General features: G+C 37.7%; 3 protein-coding genes across 5 annotated transcripts; 1 reads left to right on the top strand and 2 right to left on the bottom strand.

Moving 5' to 3' along the window:
* Positions 1–437: 437 nt before the first annotated feature.
* On the bottom strand, positions 438–4426 carry LOC117616796 (UDP-galactose/UDP-glucose transporter 7). 2 transcript variants are annotated; one of them, XM_034346212.1, is made up of 8 exons: positions 4036–4426; positions 3739–3925; positions 3454–3559; positions 3043–3288; positions 2117–2227; positions 1863–2021; positions 1049–1192; positions 438–933 (listed from the first exon to the last, which is right to left on the bottom strand). In XM_034346212.1, the coding sequence occupies exons 2-8, from the start codon at positions 3777–3779 to the stop codon at positions 769–771; spliced, it is 972 nt and encodes a 323-aa protein (XP_034202103.1). In that variant the 5' UTR covers positions 3780–3925; positions 4036–4426; the 3' UTR covers positions 438–768. The 2 variants fall into 2 exon arrangements, with proteins under 2 accessions (XP_034202103.1, XP_034202104.1); XM_034346213.1 differs by lacking the exon at positions 1049–1192.
* Positions 4427–5583: 1157 nt separating this feature from the next.
* On the bottom strand, positions 5584–8949 carry LOC117615526 (calcium homeostasis endoplasmic reticulum protein). Its single transcript, XM_034344626.1, has 3 exons — positions 7958–8949; positions 6799–7073; positions 5584–6627 (listed from the first exon to the last, which is right to left on the bottom strand). The coding sequence occupies exons 1-3, from the start codon at positions 8947–8949 to the stop codon at positions 5858–5860; spliced, it is 2037 nt and encodes a 678-aa protein (XP_034200517.1). The 3' UTR covers positions 5584–5857.
* Positions 8950–12339: 3390 nt separating this feature from the next.
* LOC117614760 (DNA topoisomerase 1) lies at positions 12340–22770 on the top strand. 2 transcript variants are annotated; one of them, XM_034343660.1, is made up of 22 exons: positions 12340–12584; positions 12993–13748; positions 13835–14253; positions 14500–15154; positions 15797–15883; positions 16731–16777; positions 17083–17192; positions 17329–17429; positions 17606–17698; positions 18116–18199; positions 18319–18402; positions 18554–18622; positions 18925–18984; positions 19422–19493; positions 19724–19831; positions 19922–19998; positions 20180–20263; positions 20888–20996; positions 21117–21206; positions 21615–21680; positions 21779–21883; positions 22216–22770. In XM_034343660.1, exons 1-22 carry the CDS (start codon positions 12462–12464, stop codon positions 22342–22344), a joined length of 3528 nt encoding a protein of 1175 aa, XP_034199551.1. In that variant the 5' UTR covers positions 12340–12461; the 3' UTR covers positions 22345–22770. The 2 variants fall into 2 exon arrangements, with proteins under 2 accessions (XP_034199551.1, XP_034199552.1); XM_034343661.1 differs by lacking the exon at positions 19422–19493 and having other exon boundaries at positions 12357–12584.
* The last annotated feature ends 398 nt before the right edge of the window (positions 22771–23168 follow it).

Here is a 23168-nt window from a genome sequence, read left to right as displayed (position 1 = left end):
TTTGTGTGTGGTGAGAAGATGGTAAGTCTTAAATTGAAATCTGTTAAATGGAAAAAGAAATTATTGTATTTATTTTCCCGGGGATTCAGTAAATTTGAAGAATTAAAGGGGGATTATACTCAGATTTCAGAGTCAATTAAACTTGTAAATAGCTGGATGGGTTTCGGAATTGGAAGGCTGGAAGCATCTAGTCTCATCTTCTCAAGGTCATCAGTTTAGATCAACTTGAAACTCTTGATGCTTTAAAATCTTTGTTTTTTATTCACAATGCATTATTCTAGACTACTATAATTTACGTGGAAGAAGATTCAAACTCGGTGCAAGTAGGCGGGCAGCGCTGGCCAACTGACCTAATCTAACTGTACGAATGAACAGTGTAATTAAGCCGAGTGGTAATCTATCAACATCTTACTCAGCCAAAAGCAATAATTGCAGTATGGGAGAACAACAAAGGATATTATTATTCAAGTGAAGGATGTACTAGCACAACAGGAAAACAAGCGCATGTGCATGGAGGAGCCTGGGAGACCCATTCTGATATAACCTGGACCCTGGAATATTTTTCTTCTCAAGGACTAATCTATCCGAAAACATGAACTAGGGTATTTGCTTTCTGTAATACCTAAATTTCAAGATTCAACAAAGTCAACATGAACCATGTATCATTGTTCTTCAAAGAACTAATAGCCATGTTTGATGAAAATAGAAGCAAATAGTAAAAACAGAAAGCAGCTGCTAGCAATCGTATGCGATCTTTCGATATCAATTTCATTTACGATGAGCCTCCACGTCTGAAATCCGCTTCGGGGGCTTGCTCTTTCTTTGCTGATATTTGGCAAATGAATACCAAACTCCGCCACCTGTGTTGATAACTAGTCCAGTCACATTCAGAAAATGCACTTGCACACCACCCAGTAAGACAAAACCAAGGGTCTGAGAAGCAAAGAAACATGAATAAGTAATTTTGCTCACATATATTTTGCTTTAAAATAAGATGAAAGAAAATTTAATGCCCACAATCATCAACAAAGAGGCAGTTCAGGCATACCGTAGAGCCAACCCCTTTTAGGACTCCAACGATAGTTGTTGTTAGAGCGGAGTTGACTATGGTACATAAGAACATGGTGTAGTTGAGAACAATGCCCATAACAAATGAAAGAATAAGGATCACCAAAAAATAAAACGAATTACTCTGCAAACAAAGAAAAACTCCGTGTCAGATATATATTGTAGGATCTTTTTAAGACGAAGAAAAATTCAGTGGCACAGCAATAAGCCCCAGGCCCTCAAGAGCAATCTTTACATGGTTACTAATTGCATGGCCAGGCAGCCATGCAACTGTATATCCACTCATCCAGAATCCCAAAAATATGCAAAGAACACAAAATCAGCATAATGAGTGGAATAATGCTTTTAATGAAACCCCCAGCTCCCACCACATTGCTGAAATTGATTTCACCCGCTGATCTAGGAATCCGTAATGGGGGTGCAGGCCAAAAGGAAACTAGGACTTCTCAATGGCTAAATTGCTCAAAGCAACATGTTTAGTCAACTATGTTGTCAATTGGAACTTGTAATTTGAAATCCATTATCAGAGTACGGTTTTTATACTGTTTAACATGTATTAACTCTTTTCTATCATAACTTCAGAAAGAAAGATTAGATGTCAAAGCCTGTAGTCCTTTTCTCAATACAAAACCAACTTTTACTATTTCAGACTCCAATATGTTTAATAAAATGAGATAGGTTGGCGTCCAAAACAGTTTAAGCAGTCAAGCATTTCTTGCTCAAGCATCTACTGTTCCCATAATTATCAAGAATGAATTCAATTACATATAGAAAGAAAAGGTTACGGTTCTGACCTTTGCAATTAGTAATAATAGAGAATTTGGAAATTCTCCTGTAGCTACAATGAGAAACATCAAAACTGGAAGAGACAGAAAGCTGTTATAGTACATGATCTCAACTGATGATAGCCCATCCTCTGCCCCAGATTTCTCCACCAACACAAGGTACATGGTCTGATAATTAAGCGCTAGTATGAGTTTAGCTACCATAACATACAATTTGAAGCCAGGAAATAAACCAATGGATAAACAAAAACATCATAACCAACCTGGAAAAAAACAGAAGTGAGAGCCATGCTATATCCAAAAAAGTCAAACGAAAAATCTCCCAGTGCAGCTATCACAACCCCTCCTGCAGTCAATATTACTGAAAGAGACACCTGAAACATGAAAGAGAGGAAAGGGGCAAATAGAACTCAGTATTGTCAAATTAGTAGTAATAAAAATGCTTCTTGCCAGGACTTTTAGCATTATATTTATCATCTAGAAAATTCCATGAATAACTTTTGCACTTCTAACAATAACTCCTGATGTGTGCTAATTTGAAATCAAGCATCCTTTATCTACATTTATAAGATCAACTTATTTATGAAGACAAACATAATTGTGTCACAAGACAATTTGTTCCATATATGATGCCAGATGTCCTCATAGAGACTCTTCAACAGCAACAGTAACTCTATTTTGTAAAAGCTGAGAGTACTTACAAATCTAAATGACAAAGTTTAAAGTCTAGTGTTTTACACCTTATACTAAACCTCAAGAATGGAGAAGGGTTGTGGTAAGCACTGAGGAAATGACCTGGCCATCATAATATGAATCAGACATAAAATGCAACTTAGTCTCATCAAACATATCTTAACTTATGAATTGCAGACAACTAATCCCGCACTAACACAAAGTATGTCAAAGAAAACATATAATTTAGCTTCCATTTTGAATTTGTAGAGTTAGTCAATTTGTATCTTATGGAATTTTCACATCACATGTTTCCAAGACTAAATAGTATCTTTCCCGTGTTCTAATTGGGGATAAAACAAGTTTAGGGTCAATAGTACTAAACAAAAGAAGAAAGAAAGCATAAAATATATACACAATCATTAAGTTTAATAACACAGTAAAACAATCCATTTAAATAAACACAGGCAGGAGTCAAACATCGCACAAGCCGATCCAAAGAAAGACAAGCGGGAACCTGTATTGTGGGTTTCCCCTTTCCTGAGACGAACCCAGCTATAAGCACAGCGAGAGGTGTGAGTCTTTTGATTGCAATATACATGGGAATATTAACTCCCTTCAAACTGGCCAAAGCAAACGCCACATTAGCATTATAGAACAGCGACACCGGGAGAAGTTTTTTTGCAATGCTCATTTCTAATCCTCTTGACCTTGTGTATCCCAATCTTCGACCAACGTGTATAAGCAAAGCAGTTGCCAATTGCTAAGACAATAAAGAAATGAAAGGAGGCTCATTATGAACAACCAAGCAGGAAGCAGCTGCAAATTACTAAGATAATAAAGAAATAAAAAAGGGGAGACATCATGAACAATCAAGGTAGGTCATTGATGGAAATTAAAAGACCAATAGTCCAATGGTAAGTAATACCTGGACAGTGAGAAGAGTCATTGAATGTGAGTACTCCATAAGAACTGCTTTATTGATAAAAACCATTGCCATGGAAGCAGCCCCATACGACAAAGCCGCAGACAAACTACATTCAAAGACAACAGGGCCGGGGAAATCAACGATTCTTCAATTCAAGGCATAGCATAGCATACAAGCATAGCAAACATGTTCTTCTTTGCTTACATTTCTCATCAGCAAACGAAAAGTCTTTTGTAAAATCAATACAAACCCAAAAGAAAGCAAAGGGGGATATAGAAAGAGAACCTCAAAATTGAGCTAACTTCTGCATCAGGAAGTTTCTCCATGGCCAAATCTAAGCTTCAAAACACAAATTCTCTATGTTGGTCACTGTGAATATGAGCTCAGAGGCAGTAATTCCCAACTCCAGAGTCCCAATTACATGATAATCCGACGAAATAAACACTTGGGTCCTTTTTTGTTTGACCAAAACCTGCAAATCAATGAAACCCAAATCTTAAAAGTTCGAAAAGAAGGGGTATGGGATGAGACCCAATAGTGAAGATGAAGCGATCCAATTATAAGATTTACAAAATAGCAAACCTGGTGACTGGTGCAGTTACACAGTCATAACATAAACATTGAGTTGGGTTTTTGGATCAGGGAGAGAGAGAGAAGGGAAAGCCCGAGAAGTAAAGTGAGGAGAGTGTGAGTATGAAGTGTGCGTGAAATGTCAAGGGAGAGAGAGACACACAGAGAGAATAAAAAAATGGAACAGAGGAAGAGAGAGAGAGAGTAACGGAAAGAAAGGGAAAGGAAATGTGGAAAATGGGAAAGTGGGGAAATGGGGAAATGGAAACCCAGTGAAAGTGAGAAATAGATGGCGAATGAGGCTCCGGCAATCTGCCATGGAAAGCGCGACAGCCATCGACATCAGACGTGGACGTGGATGTGGATTTAGGGTTTTTCGTTCCTTCCTTCGAAAGTTGGCTGGTGGTGGCCTTGTCTTGTGACTTTGGGACGCTGCGCGCCTTTTTAAATTTTACCCTTTTACATATTTTTTTCAATTGCGATCTCAACGTTCTCGCTTTTACTGGGGTACATGAAAAAAAAAATAATAAATATAATAAATTAAAATAAATAAATAAAGGTTTTCCCTTGGATTGTTGTTTTTTCTATGCTATCAATCAAAGCAAAGTTTATTGACCCAAAAAAAAAAACAAAACAAAACAAAACAAAACAAAATTTTTTTTAATTATATATATTTTTTGTTCTTTTCATTTTGGTCATGTGAGTTAACCATCATATGTCTTCTTTTCTCCCCACATCATATCCCCACATTAAAGTCCCATAGTAATTTTTTGGGTCTTAAATAGTTAGTTTACCCTAACTTACATACTTTTAATTGGAAATACTTTGTAAGGAACCACTTTTACTAACAAGCGCGTTAACATAACAACTATTTTATCACGTTTTTATAATTCAAAAAGTGCTTTTAATTAAATATGAGAAACACAATTTTGGTCATATTAAAGACTAAAAGCAATCTCAAACGAATCCAAGATTTCGAAAAAGCATGCACCTTCTCCCTAGAAATAGAAGTGCTTGACCACAAATTTACAGATAAAACGTTGATTAAGACTTTAGGCAGGCCTAGAACGATATGGACACCAATATTGGAATCTCAATATCTTGCATTGAGGAGGACTATAGAATATCTTGAGTTGACTTGAGATAATGCATGAGCTCTAGGACACCTTTACAATCTATTTGGCCAAGACAAAGTTCCATTCCATCCATAAAGACAAGGCCCTTATCAGAGGCACTTATTACGAGGAAGGCTCAAAATGGGCAAAATTAGAAAAGTTGGGAGGGAGCAGAAATTTGGAATTTGAGTCTCCATACAATCAGTCTCGTTCGAATCTTTCCAACCAGGCCTCAGACCAACTGGCTCTGGAATACGAGGTTGAATGTTCCACACCAAATCCAAGTCTTTCAGAAAACTTCACCAACCAGGCCTTGGTCCAAGATTTTCATTATTTCCAATATAATTAAAAAAACTGTATAAAAAAAATAAAGTTTGACATGTGAATTTTCTCCAATTGTGAAGATCTATCATCTCTGTCTCAAGTATGATCAGAATCCAAAATGTTCAACCGATGAAGGAAACTTCGCATGAATTAAAGATTGTGTTTTAGTCAGGTAAAAATAAAATGATTACAAGTGCTATTTCTTACATGCATTAACAATCAGAGAATCAAAATTTTGTCTAGTACAAGATACTCCACCCACCAAGTACGACACTCCTAGAAATTCATGCCGCCTGTTAGAATAGATTATCGGGAAGAAAGGAAAACAAAAAACCCGAAAAAGGAAGAAGCCGATCTAGTACCCCCCATTTCCAACTCCCATCAGGACTGGTATTTCACCTTGTTGCAGCTCTTGCACTCATGGATGAGTGGTAGTTGGTGCTCCTTTGTTTCCTGTAAGAAGAATAAACATCATCGTATTGGCTTGCCTCATTTGGATCAGCTGTGGCCCCAAGTCCCAACCTCCCTGAGCCACTCTTTCGATCTACACTGCCATCCGCATAAGTTCCTGTCTCCGGGTCTATCTGCAGGTTTGGAGGTGGAGGGATGCAAGCTCCACCCTTGCGCACCGAAGGCTCTCTTTCATACTCATCCTCGTCCCTACCATCGGCATTATGAAGGGGCCCTTCAGAAGGATTAACTTCACCAATCTCTTTGAAGAATTTTGACACTCTCTCAAGAATTTCTGATTGAGGTACATTGGATGGAGGTATAACAGTTGGAATGTCCAAAGGACTCATTGGAGAATACGGCACACCACTTCCAATCTGCATCTTTCTGACCATTTCAGGAATAAGACCAGGTGGGAACAGAGGATATGGTGGTAACTTCTCACCACTATTAGCAGGTTGACCTGGCAGTATATGTGGTGCAGGTTGTTGGTTTATTACTGGTTGAACAGAAGATGGTATGGGCATTGACCCTGGAAAAGCAGCAGGAGGGATTGAATTTGGAAGAAATTGCTGGGATGGCACGGACAGCGGCATGGCTTGGCCAGGACCTGCATGTTTATCAAGATGATCTTGGTCGTGTGAACCGGAAACAGAACTTTGCCTATCAGGCTGCCATTGCAGCATGTTAAGGTTAGTTGTCTGTGGTGGCAATCCTGCATTCAAATAAAAAAGATAATTACTATATCAGCCACATCATCAAACCCAGTTGCTGGCAATTTAACAGCACTACTGGCCCACAAGTGCAAGCACCCTTGACAAGTGAGAGTGGTTCCACAAAAGGGCATGTGCTTAACAAGCACAGAAGTCAGAACACATAAGCCCACCTGCAGCTGAATCTGTTGAAGCAGAAGAAAGGTCTTTTGGAAGCCCTGTAAAAGAATTGCTCGAGGGTCCACCCATCATCTCATTCCTAAGTGCATCAATAGTATCCTGATCGTAAATGTTATTAGAAGCCCATAACTGTAAAATTTGCTGCAACCTCAATTGATTGTCCTCCGTGATTTGAGGGTTGTGATAAATCCTTGCAAGCATGGAACCTAAGATAGGTTTAAGTGCAAGGGATTCATTATCAAGGCCTTCACCAGTACGCCGATGCGAGCTGTAAATTTGAAGGCAAAAAGAGGAAGATCAAAGAATTATTCACATCGATCAAGTGCCTCTGTAATAAACAAATGCAAAAGACAAACAAGAGAAGACATCTCTAAGTTCTTTATTCACATTGTCGTCATAACTATACACTCCAGGCTAGATACTAGAAGCATTGTAAAGCACATAAACAAAGATAGAGACTTTTTCTTGGTATGACAGATTGAGTTTTTTCAGTACAAGTTCTTTACTACTGTAAAGAGACAATAGCTATGACAAACATATAAATGATCTGCCAACCCCTGTGGCAAGAAAGAAGAGTTAATTCATATCTCAAGAAAGGTTCATCCACCATCCCCTGTTACAATTTTATAAATTTAACATTTTAAGCCTTCCACACCTTCCAACACAGGTCACATTCACAACCCCTTCCCTCTCCCTGCATAATAGTGCAAAAACCCATTGAAGGCATCATCCTTCTCATTTCTTCACACAAAAACATCATCCGAACCCCTACCCATCAATTAAATGTTTTTTTTTTTTTGAGAAAAAGAACTATAACAAGTAACAGGATTGAAGCCTTCAATGATCTAATGAAAATATGATACATCCGCGACATGGATTTTACAGCATAGCAAACGCTCAAAAACTACAATCACAAATAGTGACTCTACTTTTTTTTCCATCCATTACTCCTTCCAAATTCCCAGTGACTGTTGCTCCTGCACGTATAGGTCCAGCTCAACAAACAAAATTCTTATCTTTTCAGAGCTACATTGGCCCAACAAAATCGACCCAAAAGCATAAAAAGCACAAGCAACAAAGCACACATATGCAGGAAAATGCAAAACAAGAACTCTGTAAAACCATGAATAAGCAATGCACCATTTGAATTACCTGTCAAACAAAATGTCATTGGCAAGGTAAATCACATGCAGTTGCCTCTCACAATCATCCAAGCCAAACACCCTCTCTCTAAGAGCTTCAGCCAGAGCAGGCGCAAATATCGACCTCTGCATAAACCAAAATTTCGCTCCTTTAATGGACTCTTTGGTCCCATTCAGCGACTTCAGCACACTATTCAGCTCTATCGCAACCTCAGGCGGAAGCGGCCCAGAAAGGCCTTTGAAGGGCTTGTTCGACGACTGGTCGTACTCTGGACGCCCATAAACTCCAAACGGTTGACCGTGCCGCTGCTGCTCGTAGAAATAAGACGGCAGCGGCCCACCCATCATCGCCCCAGCAGACGGCGGCCCGCTCATCATGGGGTTCGGCGGAGGTCGCAGCATGTGCATGGATGCAGGGGGGAACCCGGGCTGGTTGAATGACCCGCCGGGGCCCCACTTCGATATCCAGAGCTTGTAGCGGTAGTAGCTGTGGCCATCGCCGCCGAACAAGAAGGCGTACTCGGGATTGTCCTGCTGTTTCTCCCTGACCGTCGCTTCGAAATCCGGCCCCACCTTGGCGGCGTACTCGGCGACCTTGTCGATCAGCTTGTGGAGCTCTGGGTCGGATGGAGGGGCGGCCGGTGGCGGCGGAGGTGGAGAGTCGTAAGTGGGGCCGGAGTGGAAGGGGGAGGGGACTAAAGGAGGGGGGAGGTGGGGGGCAAAGGAGGGAGGCGGAGGGAGGTGGTGGGGGTGTTGCGGCGCGTGGGGGAGGACCTGCGGCTGCTGCAAGTGAGGGTGGTAGGGGAATTGTTGCTGGAGAGAGGGGTGTGGGCCCACGTAAGGCTGGCCGTGGAACTGTTGGGTTTGTGGGGGAGGGTACCCGAATTGCTGCTGCTGGGGCGGTTGCTGCTGTTGCTGTTGGATGTTGGTGGCTGCTTGGCGCTGCTGTTGGGCGTAGGCCATGGCGGAGGCGGAGGCGTAATCGTGCGGCTGCCGATCCATTGCGCGCCGTTGATTGCCAGAAAAAAGAAAAACGGTAGAAGCTGTTTTGTGTTCTGAGTGATAATTCTGCTTCTTCGTTGAGCAGAATTTTGATTTGGGGATTTTTGGGAAGCTCAGTCCCCTGGTTCGGACGGGGGTGTTAGGGCTTGTCACGCTTGTATTGTGTATATGAAATTAGAAATTAAAAATAATACGGTAAATTATTTAAATAGTCTTTAAATTTATACTCGATTTACATTTGGTCTTTTAATTAAATTATTTGTTCAAATTGTCCATCAACTCTATATTATTCGCTCCATTGATCCCATTGTCTAATTTTCTCTTTGATTTAACCAAATTTTAGGGTAAATATGACTTTTCATAATTACCAAATAAAAATAAGGTTAAAATAAATACAAAATTAGAAAAAAATAAAAGAAAATGAGATATAAAAATTAAATAAATTTATAATCCTAAGAACAGACATAGAACTCACCCAGAACAGACCCATCATAAAAAAAAAAAAATTCAAATCCACACCATTTTTTATCTCTCATTTTATAATCCACTGACCTCTCAATTCATTCAGCAAAATCCCATCTCTATCGAATTGCCTTTTATTTCCAACGTCATCCGCCCGCATTATAAAGCATTTCTTAGGCTCTAGATTTTTCTTCAACATCATCTCCAGTTCTATATTCATTCGGGCATTTCATCGAACACATGAGAAGCAACCCATGACGCAGAGCATACAAATCCCCCACCCCACCTCCGCTCTTTTCTCTTTTACCCCTGAACGTACCCCTAGCAAGCATTGGCTAAGAGGATCTGTGCCCCAGCCATCTTGGTAGAGGTGGTCTTCGACAAGCTCCTCAACACCATCCTCCGAAAACTGAAGCTAAACTCGGTAGCCTGCTTTAAGTTTTTTCAAATTGGCTTCAAAGCAGCGAAAATTTAGGCCCAACCTAAAGTCTTATGGTATAATTGTACATATATTGTCCAGAGCTCGAATGTACAATCAAACCAAAGCGTATTTGAACGAATTGGTTAGCCTTTGCAACAATAATTATTCAACCTCTTTGGTCTAGGATGAGCTTGTTAGGATTTATAGAGAATTTACGTTTTCACCCACTGTTTTCGATATGATTCTCAAGGTGTTTGTAGAGAAGGGCATGACCAAGTATGCCTGCATGTGTTTGACAATATGGGTAAGTGCGATCGATCTCCGAGTTTAAGGTCTTGTAATTCTTTGTTGAGTAATTTGGTCAGAAACGGCCATAGTCACACTGCATTGCTTGTTTATGAGCAAATAATTAGGTTCGGGATTGTTCAAAAGAAGAAGAAGAAGAGAGAGATGATAGATGAAATGACCAATTTGTCCTTATATTTAATGGAAATATTAATAGAATGTAATGGTATGACCAATTAATTATATAGAGTTGATGGACCATTTGAACGAATAATTTAATTGAGGGACAAAATGTAAATCAGGTATAAATTTGAGGACTATTTGAGTAATTTATCCAAAATAATAAAAAGGAATCCAAATCTTCTAGGAAATTCCCATTTTACCCCCAAAATTTACTTTCCTCCGGTTTTCTTTTTCTTCCTTCCAAAATCTCGGCTTTAATTTATTTTACAATTTTAAGTGCTAAGCTATGGTCTTATTAAGTTTTGGTTTGGTTGAAATGTTGAGCTATGGTGAAGTAATGAGTTATGATTAAAATAAGTCATTCTATTCTTCCTCATAGTAAAAATAAAATAAAATAGTTTACAAGAAGAGATTGAGAGTTGCTTCACATTTCTTAAACCCCCCGGGAGGTTTGTTGGAGTGGGATTGAAAATCCCATTTCATGCTTGCCCAAATAATTAAGGGTTTGACTAAAATTTCAAAATTTATAACACAGGATTTAAGGTTCGAGTTTAGGGTTGGATACAGTGGCGGATCTGTGCAGGCGCAAGGAGGTGCACCTGCACCTCCAGTCGCTAGAGAAGTCCATTACAAGAGCTGGAATTGAACCTCTGCTTCAGAAACGAGATGCACAGCACCTGTTCGACGAAATGCCCAAACCACCCGGAGGTGCAACGAAATGCCCACTGGGGAGGACAGGTTTTACATTCCTGTGAAAGCAAGAAAGAGATACAATAATCAGCAAAAGCAAGCTAGGAAAGCCAAGAATGATGCAAACGAGAACCCCAAAGAGCTTCCAAAGAGCAAAGTAGTGGTTTCTGAGAAGAGAAGCCCCAAAGAGCCTCCAAATACATTGGCAAAGCCTTCTTCTGAGTCATCTCTAAAGCCTAGTAGTAATGTTTTATCTGTTGTGCTTTGTATTTGACTGCTCCAAAATTGTCTGAAAATGGGAAGGAAACTGAATTTTTGTTGTTGGGTTTTCCATATGTGGGAGAATAATAAGGGCTGCACTTGCCAAGCCTTGAACAAATGAAGCAAAGATTTTGACCACGTCTAGTTGGTTTCTCAGACGGCATGTTTTGCTGATGCCAAAATATACGAGAACGTGTAGAAATTGAGACTTTTTACCTTTGGAGTTTCCGTAACTTAGGACTTGAGATAATTATAAGCTACGCTTAGGTGCAAAAACAACTTCAGAATAAAATTTATTGCCTTTCTACTACACTGTTTTGTTATTTCAATGAGGAGTTACTTAGTTTTGCCCAAACCAGCTGGAATTGTATCTCTTTTTTTTTTCTTTTTTTTTTTGGGGTTTTGAGCTCTTAGCTTTTAAATATTGCACCTCCGTTGAAAAATTCCTGGATCCGCCGCTGGTTGGATATGAACTTTATAATCAATAATTTGGCATGAAATTTTCAATTCATATTCAAATTGGATTGAAGTTTGGATTTAAGTTTGGGTATTAAAATATGTATGAGGGTTGACTTTGAGGACAATATTGAGTGCAAAGGTGGGAGTTCAAATTCAAAGGTTAAAGTTTAAAGTTCGAGATCTAATTGTGATCGAAATTTATGACTTGGAAGGTCATGATTTAGAATTTGGGTTTGAGTTAGAGGTTTCGAGAGGATTATAATTTGCGCTATAAAATCTAGTATTATGTTGAAAGATAATCCAATCTTGCACGTCAAATGATATCATAATTAAATACAAGACAACAAAAGAAAAAAAGTGAAAGTACTTAAAAATTTACAATTTCCATTGCCAATGGTATATGACGTTTTCAAAAGTCATCATTTTGGTCCCCAATGTTTAAAATCGATCAATGTTGTCCTCTAAAATTTTTTAATCCGCACAGCAATGTCATCTATGCCGTCCAGTTCGTCAAATTATGACTTTTTTTAAGGGCATTTTTTTGGGTCGGGCTCCAGGGTCATTTTTGTCAATACATCACCACCCCGTCTGAAATGGGCCATTAACTACCGGATCAAATTTGGAGGCCCGTACCCGGACCATTACCAGTGTCTGAAACATGCCCTAAAACCCTCCCTCAAAAACCCTCTTCGTTTTATAGCCTCACCCTACGAAAACTCCCTTATCTTTGCGTCAAGCAAATGAAACTGGTATGGCGATGATTCATTTTCAAAGGACCTTATCATTGACCGTCCCCACTTCCTCTGCTTCTTCATTCGTTTGCTCAAACACGTTAGCTTCTTCAGCTCTGCGACTCCGCCGCTCCATGGCCAAGGTTCCCACTTTGCGTTTCTTTTGTTGTTTGCTTAGTAAAACATCAATCATGTTCTTTTATTTTCATCTTTGATTTTCCTTCAATTTCTTGCTTTTCTCAGAGGACCACTTCCTTCAAAGCCCGAAATGATGATACTATTTCTAGCTGTAATTAAAGCCATGGTCTGTTTTGGGTTGCTGGGACATTCAAGTCTGTAGCTTTTTCACATTGGCTGGGCTACTTTAGCGACTAATACAAATATTAAGCGTAGATTTTCGTTGGGTTTTCTTAAATGTGCTATATTCAAGCTAGTGCAACATGTCAAATTTTGTGTGTGTGTGTGTGCTTGTGCCAATGCGTGTTCACAATTTGTTTACGTATGCTGTTTCTCTGAAAATCGTATTCTAATGTGTGCAATTGGTGTAACAGTTGCAGTACAGGGCATTTGAGACTTACCCATGCGTTTTTTTGCCATCTTCCCCGATTTTGACTGCAAGTAAATACAGAAATTATTCTCAGCTTAAGTTAAAAAAATCTGGAGTTTCTTGCATGATCATGATAAACCCTGCAAAGGTTGGACCTAGTTTTCATTCTTTCAGAAGAAGTGGTGATGGGTCTGAACGTGCCTTTTCTAATTTAAAACCTGGTTCCCTGAATTCTTTGGGTCCTGGTAATATTATCAGTCCCGGGTCTTTCGGAAGTGTAGCTAATTATAGCATTGGAGGTTTTGCCAAGAGGTTTTTTTCTCAAGTTCCACATGTGACAAGCAAATTAGAGAGTGTTGGTGCCCAAAATGGCAAGTATTCTGTAAGTACATCTTTTTTCAAACAGCTCAGTAAACGGAGGAAACGGGAAAAGGCATTGGCGGCTCAAAGCAAAAACGAAGCTACAGTTTCAAGCATCTCCAAAGATGTTGATGTAGAAGCTTCAACTGAACGGCAGATTGGAAGTGAGAAGGGAGATGGAAAACTGGGATCTTTCCTTTCAAATTCGCTTATAATCAATGATAACCATGTCCCTAAAGTCAAAGGAAAAAAGAGGTCGAAAAGCAAGAAAACTAAAGAACAAATTTCTGCTGCTAATGCCCCAGCAGAAGCTGCTGCGACACAAAGTTCTAAAGGTACTTCTCAAACAAAGAAATCTGGTAGTACCAAAAGTGGCAAAAAATCTGCACAGGATTCAGAGGTCAGCAACTATAAATTTTCAAGTAGAATTAGGATTGAATCTTATTTTTACATTGCACTATTGTAACTAACACTGCAGTCTTTCAGTTGAATTTCACGGGAAAAGCGCCTGTAGAAATTAGTGATGGTTCTTCAATAAAACCCCAGCCAAAGAAGAAAAGTGGAAACTCTAGTAGAAAGGGAAAGTCTATAACTTCAGATTCCAAGTCACCCCAGAAACATATACCACAAAAAATGGGCAAAGTGAAACCTCAAGGAAAAATGACACTGAAGCAGCTGTACCCCGCGACTGGGAGAACTGTCGTGGTTGTGGAGTCTGCTACAAAGGCAAAGGTTATTCAGGGTTATCTTGGTGATATGTTTGAAGTGCTGCCTAGCTATGGTCATGTAAGGGACTTGGCTGCTAGGTCAGGATCTGTAAGGCCTGATGATGATTTTAGTATGGTGTGGGAAGTTCCATCTGCTGCCTGGACTCATCTTAAGAGCATAAAGGTTGCACTAACTGGGTATGGTTCTTTATCATTTTCATTCACGTCCAATTGGCCTTAAGCAACTGTGATTATGAGGCTGTTAAGGTTCCCCATATGGTTGGAAACTAATGAGATGCGTTTTTTGTGGGCATTCATTCTAACCTAGGATGCTGGTGTATAGTACTGATATTGAATTCAGTAACTTAAGCATTTCTGTTTTTTATTTTCAATTTTTGGGGTATGTTTTTTGAATTTTCTTATTTGTTTTACCTTGTTCATCAGAGCAGAAAATCTTATTCTTGCATCAGATCCCGATCGTGAAGGAGAGGCTATTGCTTGGCACATTATTGAGATGCTGCAACAACAGGATGCTTTACGTGAAGATATTAATGTAGCAAGAGTTGTCTTTCATGAAATCACTGAGACCTCTATCAAAAGTGCTCTGCAAGCTCCAAGAGAAATCGATGAAAACTTGGTCCATGCTTACCTTGCACGACGTGCTCTTGATTACTTGATTGGATTTAACATTTCACCACTGTTATGGAGGAAACTACCAGGTTGCCAGTCTGCAGGGCGAGTCCAATCTGCTGCACTGGCTCTTCTATGTGACAGAGAAATGGAAATTGATGAATTTAAACAGCAGGAATATTGGACTGCTGAGATTGAATTGGACCAAAAAGAACCAGGTTCATCAGTAAATGCCCCAGACTTCTCAGCGCACTTGACCCATTTTGATTCCAAAAAGTTAAATCAATTTTCTATTGACTCTCATACCAAGGCAAAAGAAATTGAACGGCAGATTAATTCACAAAATTTTCAAGTGGTCAGCTCTAAGAAAAACAAAATGCGGAAGAATCCTCCCACACCGTATATAACATCAACACTTCAACAGGATGCGGCAAACAAATTACATTTCAGTGCAGCATATACAATGAAGGTTTGGGTTTGGGGGCCTTTATCTTCTGATTTCCATCTAAGCTAAAATTGAATTTTATATTTAATTAAATTATTATCATTGCTTCAGAATATTTATGTTTTTTTATTAGGTTTTGGTTCGTTTCGTATGCTGTTGAGGATATTTTTGCCTATTATTGTTGTCAACTTTGATCTTCATATGTGTAATGGCTGTTTGACTGATCCAGTCCATATGGAATGTTGTATGACTATAAGGGTATCTTTCTGCTTTAGTTTATCTTCACATAAAGTCATAAACTTCTTAAGAGTATTATCCACCATAACTAATTATTTGGGCAGTATTGCTCATTTAAACCCCCACCACCCTCTCCTGCAGAAAGATCTCTGTTCAAAACAAAACCACCCTAATGGTGAATTCTCTGTTCTGATTTTTTTTCTTAATCAGACATGCAATACGATATGTAGTCCTGGTGCAACATATTTCATAACCAGGAAGAGTTGTTATTTATTTTCAATGTTCCTCTTCTGTTCTAGTCAGTAGTTTGTCCTTTAATTCAGTTGGCCTTTTGATTTCATGCTTTGAATTGGTAGGTGTAGATTTTTTTTTTTATTTTTTGCTTTTTGAATATGTATGTGGCTCATGGAAGTTACATTATGTATGCAGCTTGCACAGAAACTTTATGAGGGGGTTCAATTATCAGATGGTAAGGCAGCGGGTTTGATCACATACATGAGAACAGATGGACTACACGTAGGTATCACTTTGGCTGCATGAATATTAGTGCGTGTTAGTTCATCAAGTTTCTTGTTGTCTGTCAGATGATTTTGGTGGCTAGGTTCCTTCTGCACATTTGTATTGCTTCTCTTTGGGTGATCAGTTTTTAATGACCTCAGAATATACTGAATTTCTAACTTTTCGTTAGATTCTAACTCACTTTGGTTTTCAAGTAACTGTAACTGCGTACTTCTGTAATTTATTTAATCAAATGATTTTTAAATTCATCTCATCCCCTTCAAGGCAAGTACTGTATATTTTTTTATATCGTTTAAAATTCCTTTGTGTGCTGCATTAAGAACAATTATTTTATTGGTCTTACGTAAAAGAGAAATCCACCTGGTGCTTTCAACTAATTTGTAAGAGTGCTTTTGACCTACTAAGCATCTTTTTGTCTAATGTGAAAGGAAAATTGTGAAGTAAATTTTTTACTTGATTATAACATTGTTCTTTCTAATTAATTATTTTCAGAACTTAATTGAAATGCTCATGCAGAATGGGTATCCTTGTCTTGTGTTTTCAATTGCTCAATTGCACATTGGTATCTTTTATACTGCATAATGTAAAAGCATGAGCTTCCTTGGGCGAGTATAAGCGTTTTGAAGCTGCTAGTTTTCATTTGTTGAGTTTGCTTCAATATATAATTGTACTTGCATTTCTTTTTTATGATAGCTCATACTTTATTATATGCTGATTGTCTTCTTATGTGCACATGATTTACACTGCCTCAAAGATCCATGGTTTTGAGCCCATATCATTCATGTCTAAATGAGGTTGAGATTCGTTAGTTATTTCTAATACCTATTGTTTTTAAATTCTACAGATTTCTGATGAAGCCTGTAAGGATGTGTGCTCCTTGGTAATTCAAAGGTGCTGGAGATAAATGTCATTTCTACATATATTTATTTGTAATTTGAATTTAATTGTATTTATAAGTAGGTTTTATGAATTAATAAATACAAGTACATTTTCCCAGGGTCCTGAACAAGTTGCCCATGTTTCAATTGTTTGTTCAATCCACTACAATTCTAATATATTTTATGTTTTGCCACCCTACAACTTAAAACTTAGACCTTTTTTGCTTGCATGGAAATCTCATTAGTCATATTCTAATATATTTTTTGAGATCTATATGTTTGTTTGTGTCCTTTACAAACAATATTCCTTTGATGCAGGTATGGACAGAATTTTGCATCAGAAAGTCCACGCAAATTTTTTAAAAAGGTGAAGAATGCTCAAGAGGCCCATGAAGCGATTAGACCAACTGATGTTCGAAGATTGCCATGTAAATAATTCTGCATGCTATATGACAATTTCTACATTTTTCTAATGCAAGTTTTGTAGATGTTCATTTCATCTCTTGATAAGTTGATAGTCTCTTTCAAGTGAATTGACCATAAAATTTTCTACTTGGCATTTAGCCTTGTTCCGTGGGATGCTTGATGAAGATTCATTGAAGTTGTACACTCTTATTTGGTGTCGGACAGTGGCATGTCAAATGGAGCCTGCTACAATTGAGCAGGTTAGAATGTAAACATATGAAAATTCTTCTCATTCAAGTGATGTGACTAGCAGTCAAATAGAAAATGCATTAACTTGTTGACTTTTTCTCATATCCTGGTTCTTATGTTCAGTCATATGTATGTAATGCAAATCCACCATCTCTTGCCTAATTATTTGCCCCATCAATCTTACCAGATACAACTTGATATTGGAAATGCGGGCGAGTCCATTGTTTTCCGATCTTCATGCTCAAGGGTTGAGTTCCTTGGATATCAGGCAGTCTTTGAGGTATAATCTATTTTCCATCTTAGTATGGTTGTAAACACCATAAAATGTGCATATACATTTGGCTGGAGTGCCACAATCATACCTGTTTGCAATTTCATAATTATGTGTGGTTCAAACTGATGGGAATCCTTTATTAATAAACTGAATCTGCTATTTTATTTTGGTAAACAACAAAATCTTCTTAATATTTACGAGTTTATATGTCAGTTTACCTTTTGATATCTTGAACTCATCATATCTATTAGTCATTGGATCTAAATTTTACAAATATGTGAGGATTTGGAGAGTAAATTGCCTCTTGTTCATATAGTTTCACTTACATGTGATTCATTTGATGCTATATACCCTATTTTAAATTGGCACTTTGTTGCATGCTTTTATGTGAGATTGTCCAATATGTCTAATTTATAATTTTAGGACGTGGAAGCTCAGGCAGTCAAGTATAAAGAAAATGAAGGGAACAGTCGTAATGAAGGTTTTGGACTTCTTAATTCCTTGAAGGTAAATTTCAACTCCAAGTCTGTTGTTCAATTTCATCAGAAATTAATTTTTATTGGTAAAATTTGCATTGGCGGGCCACGTGATGTTGCTTGAATAAGTGCTTTATTTTGGTTCTGCAGTGTGGGGATCCATTATACGTTGGTAAAGTGGAACTCAAGGAACACCACACTCAACCTCCTGCACGCTACTCTGAGGCATCATTGGTAAAGTTTTATAATTTTTCATTATACCAGAACATGGTTTGAACTCCTTTTTTTATTTTTAGTGCTCGCTATAAATTTTCGAGTTCAAATTGTGTACTTCTTTTCTGTTTAGCTTTGGTTCTCTGACCTTTGTGGTTTTGTGTGCTATAAGGTTAAGAAATTGGAGGAACTTGGGATTGGAAGACCTTCAACTTATGCAAGCACATTGAAAGTTTTACAGGTATGTGATGATGTTCACATAGCCAGGTTTTTCGTTGATTATATTTTTCTAATGTATTCTTCTGTTCGAAAAAAGCACAATTTCTTGAGTTATTTCTATCTCATATCCTGAGAACCCTTTTTCAGTAGTTTCAACATGTATTCTGGTAAGTTATCTCATATCATCACAATAAGCATGCTCTTGAGAATGATGTCTTAATTTTTAATAAATTTGTCTCTTAACAGCCATCTCTGCAAATGTCTTAATTTACTTCGATTTATAACTTAACAATATTTTGACTTCTCATTTATTTGTGGTGCCAGGATAGAAACTATGTGACAGTGAAAAGCCGTGTGTTACATCCAGAATTTCGTGGTCGTATGGTATGTTCTGGCATTCCTTCTGGTTTTATGGACGTTAGAGAAATATAAAAGATCTTTACATGTTCCCTTGTGGCTACATGCAAGTCCATTGTTATGTGGAATTTTCTATTTCTAACACTGGTCATGTCTGACTGGTGCTTGTTTATTTATTTATTTCCTGGTTTATTGGTTTACTTTTCATCCTAGTTTTTATTCTGTATTTCCTATCAAAACTTTTAGATGGTTGTGTATCTGTGGGGTTTTGGTTTTTTTTTTTTTTTTTTGGTTCCCTTTATAGTTAATTTTCTTCTTACACTTCTCTTACTGTTGTGTTTTGCATTAAATTATCAGTAATTCTTAGTTGAAGAGCATGCTTAACATTTTACTGTTGTGTCCATGAGATACTTCGACATCCCATTCGTCCTCTCAATTTATTTTATTGTTCTGGTTACCTTTAGGTGTCAGCATTTCTCGGCCACCATTTTTCCGAGGTTACAGATTATAGTTTTACTGCTGATATGGAGACTGAGGTAAATCTATATTGAATATAATCTTTTTCAATAAAAGTTTCTTTAGTTTCAACACGAAAAAGAAAAACCTAAAATAGTTTCTTCATTTGGTTGCTGTAGCTACATGATTTTGATATATGTTGGGCTCAATCAAGCAATACTGTTCACCTTCCATTGTTAACTATTTGATGTACTTGATTACCCAAACATTTTTTGTTACTGGTGATTGACTTCTTTATGTTTCTCACCAGCTTGATAATGTCTCTGCTGGCTTAACTGAATGGAAGGGCCTCCTTAGAGATTATTGGACCCGATTCAGCGCTTATTGTGACCGTACCAGTACTGTTCATATTCATCAGGTAAGGTTTAGTCTTTGTTAAACATAACCTTCTTTTCGTAAAATATCCTTATAGGAACTTTCGTATTCATTATAAGCCATATAATCTCAGGTGGAGAAGATGATGGAAAAAAAATTTGGAGACTTCTTGTTTGCTTCTCTTCCCGATCAAAGCAGGACATGCCCATGGTATGCATATGGTTTGATGAAATTCTTCTTGATATGGCTAGTTCTCATTAAGTTTTCTGCAGTTCAGATTTGATTCTGGGATGCTGTTTTGATGGCTTATCTACTCTTCTGCACACATGAAATTGTTTTCTTGAGCACCGTTTCTAATACATATTACAATCTTCACTTGTACATGTTTCAGTTGTATGGAAGGCAATTTGATTTTCAAAGTGAGTCGGTTCGGTGCAGGCTATTTTATTGGTTGTGACCAACACCCAAAGTGCAAGTGAGTATGAAAAGCTATGGTGTAACTTAATTTCATGCATGTGTGGCAATATGGTCATTTGATCCTTCTGTTGCCAGTAGCACTACAATTACGGTCCAATGCAAAGAATAGAACAAGTAACAAAATACGAAAGGAAACAACCCAGTATTGGTCAAAGGCCAATTTCATTGTTTGGCCATTGCCCATGGGCCTACATATATGTGAAAAGTTGGCAAGCCAATTCTAATGGAATGGCAAACAACATACACAACCAAAATGGTTGTCCCTCTAGCAAGCCCCGGCCCTCAAAAGACCCTGAAAGGGGATTTCACCTAAACTTTAGAACAGTGAACAGAACCCTATGTATTTTCCAGGTCGCTTACAGTGAAAAGAAAGATTCAGTTATCAGACATGGCTCCTTTGTATAACATTAGGCAATGGAACTAGCAGAGCCTTCTTATAATTTCAACTTGCATGTCTTTCAGTTATCAGACATGGCTCCTTTCTATAACATTAGGCAATAGAAATAGCAGAGCTTTGTTATAATTCTAACTTGCATTTTGTTGGTCTAAATTTGTCCTAGTTGTAGTGAAAGAAAAATCACCATCCATAAGTTATCAATGTTCATTTGGTTGCTGCAAATAGGTACATTGCTAAGACATTATATGGTGATGATGAAGAAGAGAGTACCCCGAAGAACAGCAGTATGGAGGAACCAAAAGTGCTAGGTCTTAGTCCAGGTTCCAATGAAAAGGTTTGTTTTGAATTCTGATATTTCTATAGTTGGTTTAGGGTCCACTGGACCCTTAGCTTTGCTTGAGTTTATTATTGTAAGTTATGTTTACATTAAAGAAAAATGTATGTCGCCTTTCAGGTTCTTTTGAAAAATGGTCCATATGGATCCTATGTACAACTTGGTGAAGACAGGAAGGGAAACTCACCTAAAAGAGCCTCTGTATCCCATGTATGTAAAAGTTACACTGTAACTAAACATTGGAACTTTTTATTCTGGTTTTATATGATACTTTTTTTTTCCTTTTGTTTGGTTCTATGCGGATCTTTGAGATGTTTATCTACACATCTTCTTGCCATTATTGGAGTTGATTTTAATAATGCTGTCAAAACCATATTCATAATAGTTAAGTATGTATGTGCTTGTATGCTTGCATGTGATTTATACGAGTTCATTCATGTGCTAAAAAAGATTTCCATGCCTACCCAAGAGAAAATCTTAGTTCAATTTTACCAACCCTTTTACTTTCTTTTTTCTTTGTCTTTTTTTTTTTTTCTTTGTGTGCTCTGTGTATGGCAGATGCACCATGCTTTTATTTGAAATCTGTAATCTTTATATTTACGTGGAATCACTTTTCAGATAAAGGATGTGGGTTCAATTACCCTTGAAGATGCTCTGGAGTTAATGCGCTATCCTGTGACATTGGTTTGTTTTCCATTTTGCTCTGCTGAGTTCTGCTTCCTCTTCATCATCGTTGAACTCATTCTCTTGTTCTCTGTATATGTGTTTTAATTTCATTTCAGGGTAACCATCCAGAGGATGGGCAACCGGTGATTATAAAGGTGGCAAGGGTTGGGTTTGCAGTTAGACATCGGCGCACAATTGCTTCTGTTCCTAAGGTCTACAAGGTAATGGAGTTAAAATACGAGCTTGGTTTATAGCAATAGTAATTAATAGTTTAAATGTTTTTCTCCGAGGAAAAACTTGGAGATCCAACTAGATTTTCCACATGTGATACATGTTCCTTCCATTTCTCTGAGGAAATCTCTTTGGATCACAATGCGTATTGTATCGGTTTGATCCCATTTTTATATAGATTTAAGACCACAATGGAACTATAATAAGATCATTTATTTAACTTTATACATTCAGAATTCTGTTGTCAAAGAGTTGAGAGAATATTTCACCAATTCTTATTCCTTACCAAATTTAAAGTTGGGTATCTTCATTACACATGCAGAATAAGAAACCCAGTGAAATCACCCTGGAAGATGCATTGGAGCTTTTGTCAAGCAGTAATGTAAGACGATCCGGTCGACCTAAGAGCAAACCAAAGGTTGAAGAAGAAGTCATGTTGGAAGCCGTGTAGCCTTGCTTCATTATACAGAAGTGCTACCCTTTCCTATGATGACAATGACCTTTTGCAAATAAATTTGTATGAACATTCACTTATTGCCCCCCTCAAAGTGATTCAACTCAAAATGGATGCTGGTGTTCTTCCGATAGCAAACGGAGAGGTGTACACTTCATACTGCAAAAGAAATGGCCTAAATCTGTGCACTGACCTGCATTTGTAGTCTCTACTATACGCGGGAAGATATCGGTGTTGTAAACATTAGTGTGAGGGATTAAACAGTACTAAGTTTAGCTTGTAATTGGTAGCTAGGTCAAATGTTTGGCCAAAAGGTTTAGCCATGTTCCAAATTTGAGGTTATAAACTAGTTCATAATTGGCTTGATTTAAGTCGCCGGCATGAAATCGCATTTTGTAAAGTATTTAAGTTCAATTTTTGATATATTGTTATGAGTTATGACATTTGATCCAAATAAAAAAAGATGTGGTTTCATGAAAGTCAGAGAGCCCATTTGCAATTAGTGGATATTTGGTAATTTTAGGTGTGATGAAAACAGTCCAAAAAAGTATAATATTTATTTTGCTCTCACCAACTATGTTTGGCATGATCGGTCTTTTAAAGAGAGAAGCTTTTATACTGAATTAAAATAAAATAAATAATCAACATAGAAAGATAAAGATTCTTTGAGAATGGAGTACAAATAATTGTATTTAACTAATAAAATATAGACTTGACATGACATGTGTGACCATAGGAGGAGAAATGTTGTTTTTCTGATCAAATGATACATTTTTTCCCTAAAAATTGAATTTGATAAGAAAAGGGTTTAAAACTGCACT

This window comes from Prunus dulcis, chromosome 1 (genome assembly GCF_902201215.1).
Source record: "Prunus dulcis chromosome 1, ALMONDv2, whole genome shotgun sequence".
Taxonomy (NCBI): domain Eukaryota; kingdom Viridiplantae; phylum Streptophyta; class Magnoliopsida; order Rosales; family Rosaceae; genus Prunus; species Prunus dulcis.
This window is presented reverse-complemented; position numbering and strand designations above follow the sequence as displayed.

Excerpts from the sequence above, each read along its gene's own strand:
- LOC117616796 (XM_034346212.1), bottom strand. The coding sequence starts at position 3,779 with ATGGAGAAACTTCCTGATGCAGAAGTTAGCTCAATTTTGAG. Across the intron at positions 2,228-3,042 it reads AGGGGAAACCCACAATACAG|GTGTCTCTTTCAGTAATATT; the intron begins GTTCCCGCTTGT and ends TTCATGTTTCAG. Across the intron at positions 1,193-1,862 it reads TATTATTACTAATTGCAAAG|AGTAATTCGTTTTATTTTTT; the intron begins GTCAGAACCGTA and ends CTTTGTTTGCAG.
- LOC117615526 (XM_034344626.1), bottom strand. The coding sequence starts at position 8,949 with ATGGATCGGCAGCCGCACGATTACGCCTCCGCCTCCGCCATGGCCTAC. Across the intron at positions 7,074-7,957 it reads AATGACATTTTGTTTGACAG|CTCGCATCGGCGTACTGGTG; the intron begins GTAATTCAAATG and ends TCAAATTTACAG. Across the intron at positions 6,628-6,798 it reads TTCAACAGATTCAGCTGCAG|GATTGCCACCACAGACAACT; the intron begins GTGGGCTTATGT and ends ATTTGAATGCAG.
- LOC117614760 (XM_034343660.1), top strand. The coding sequence starts at position 12,462 with ATGGCGATGATTCATTTTCAAAGGACCTTATCATTGACCGTCCCCACT. Across the intron at positions 17,430-17,605 it reads AGCCTGCTACAATTGAGCAG|ATACAACTTGATATTGGAAA; the intron begins GTTAGAATGTAA and ends CAATCTTACCAG. Across the intron at positions 19,832-19,921 it reads GTACTGTTCATATTCATCAG|GTGGAGAAGATGATGGAAAA; the intron begins GTAAGGTTTAGT and ends ATATAATCTCAG.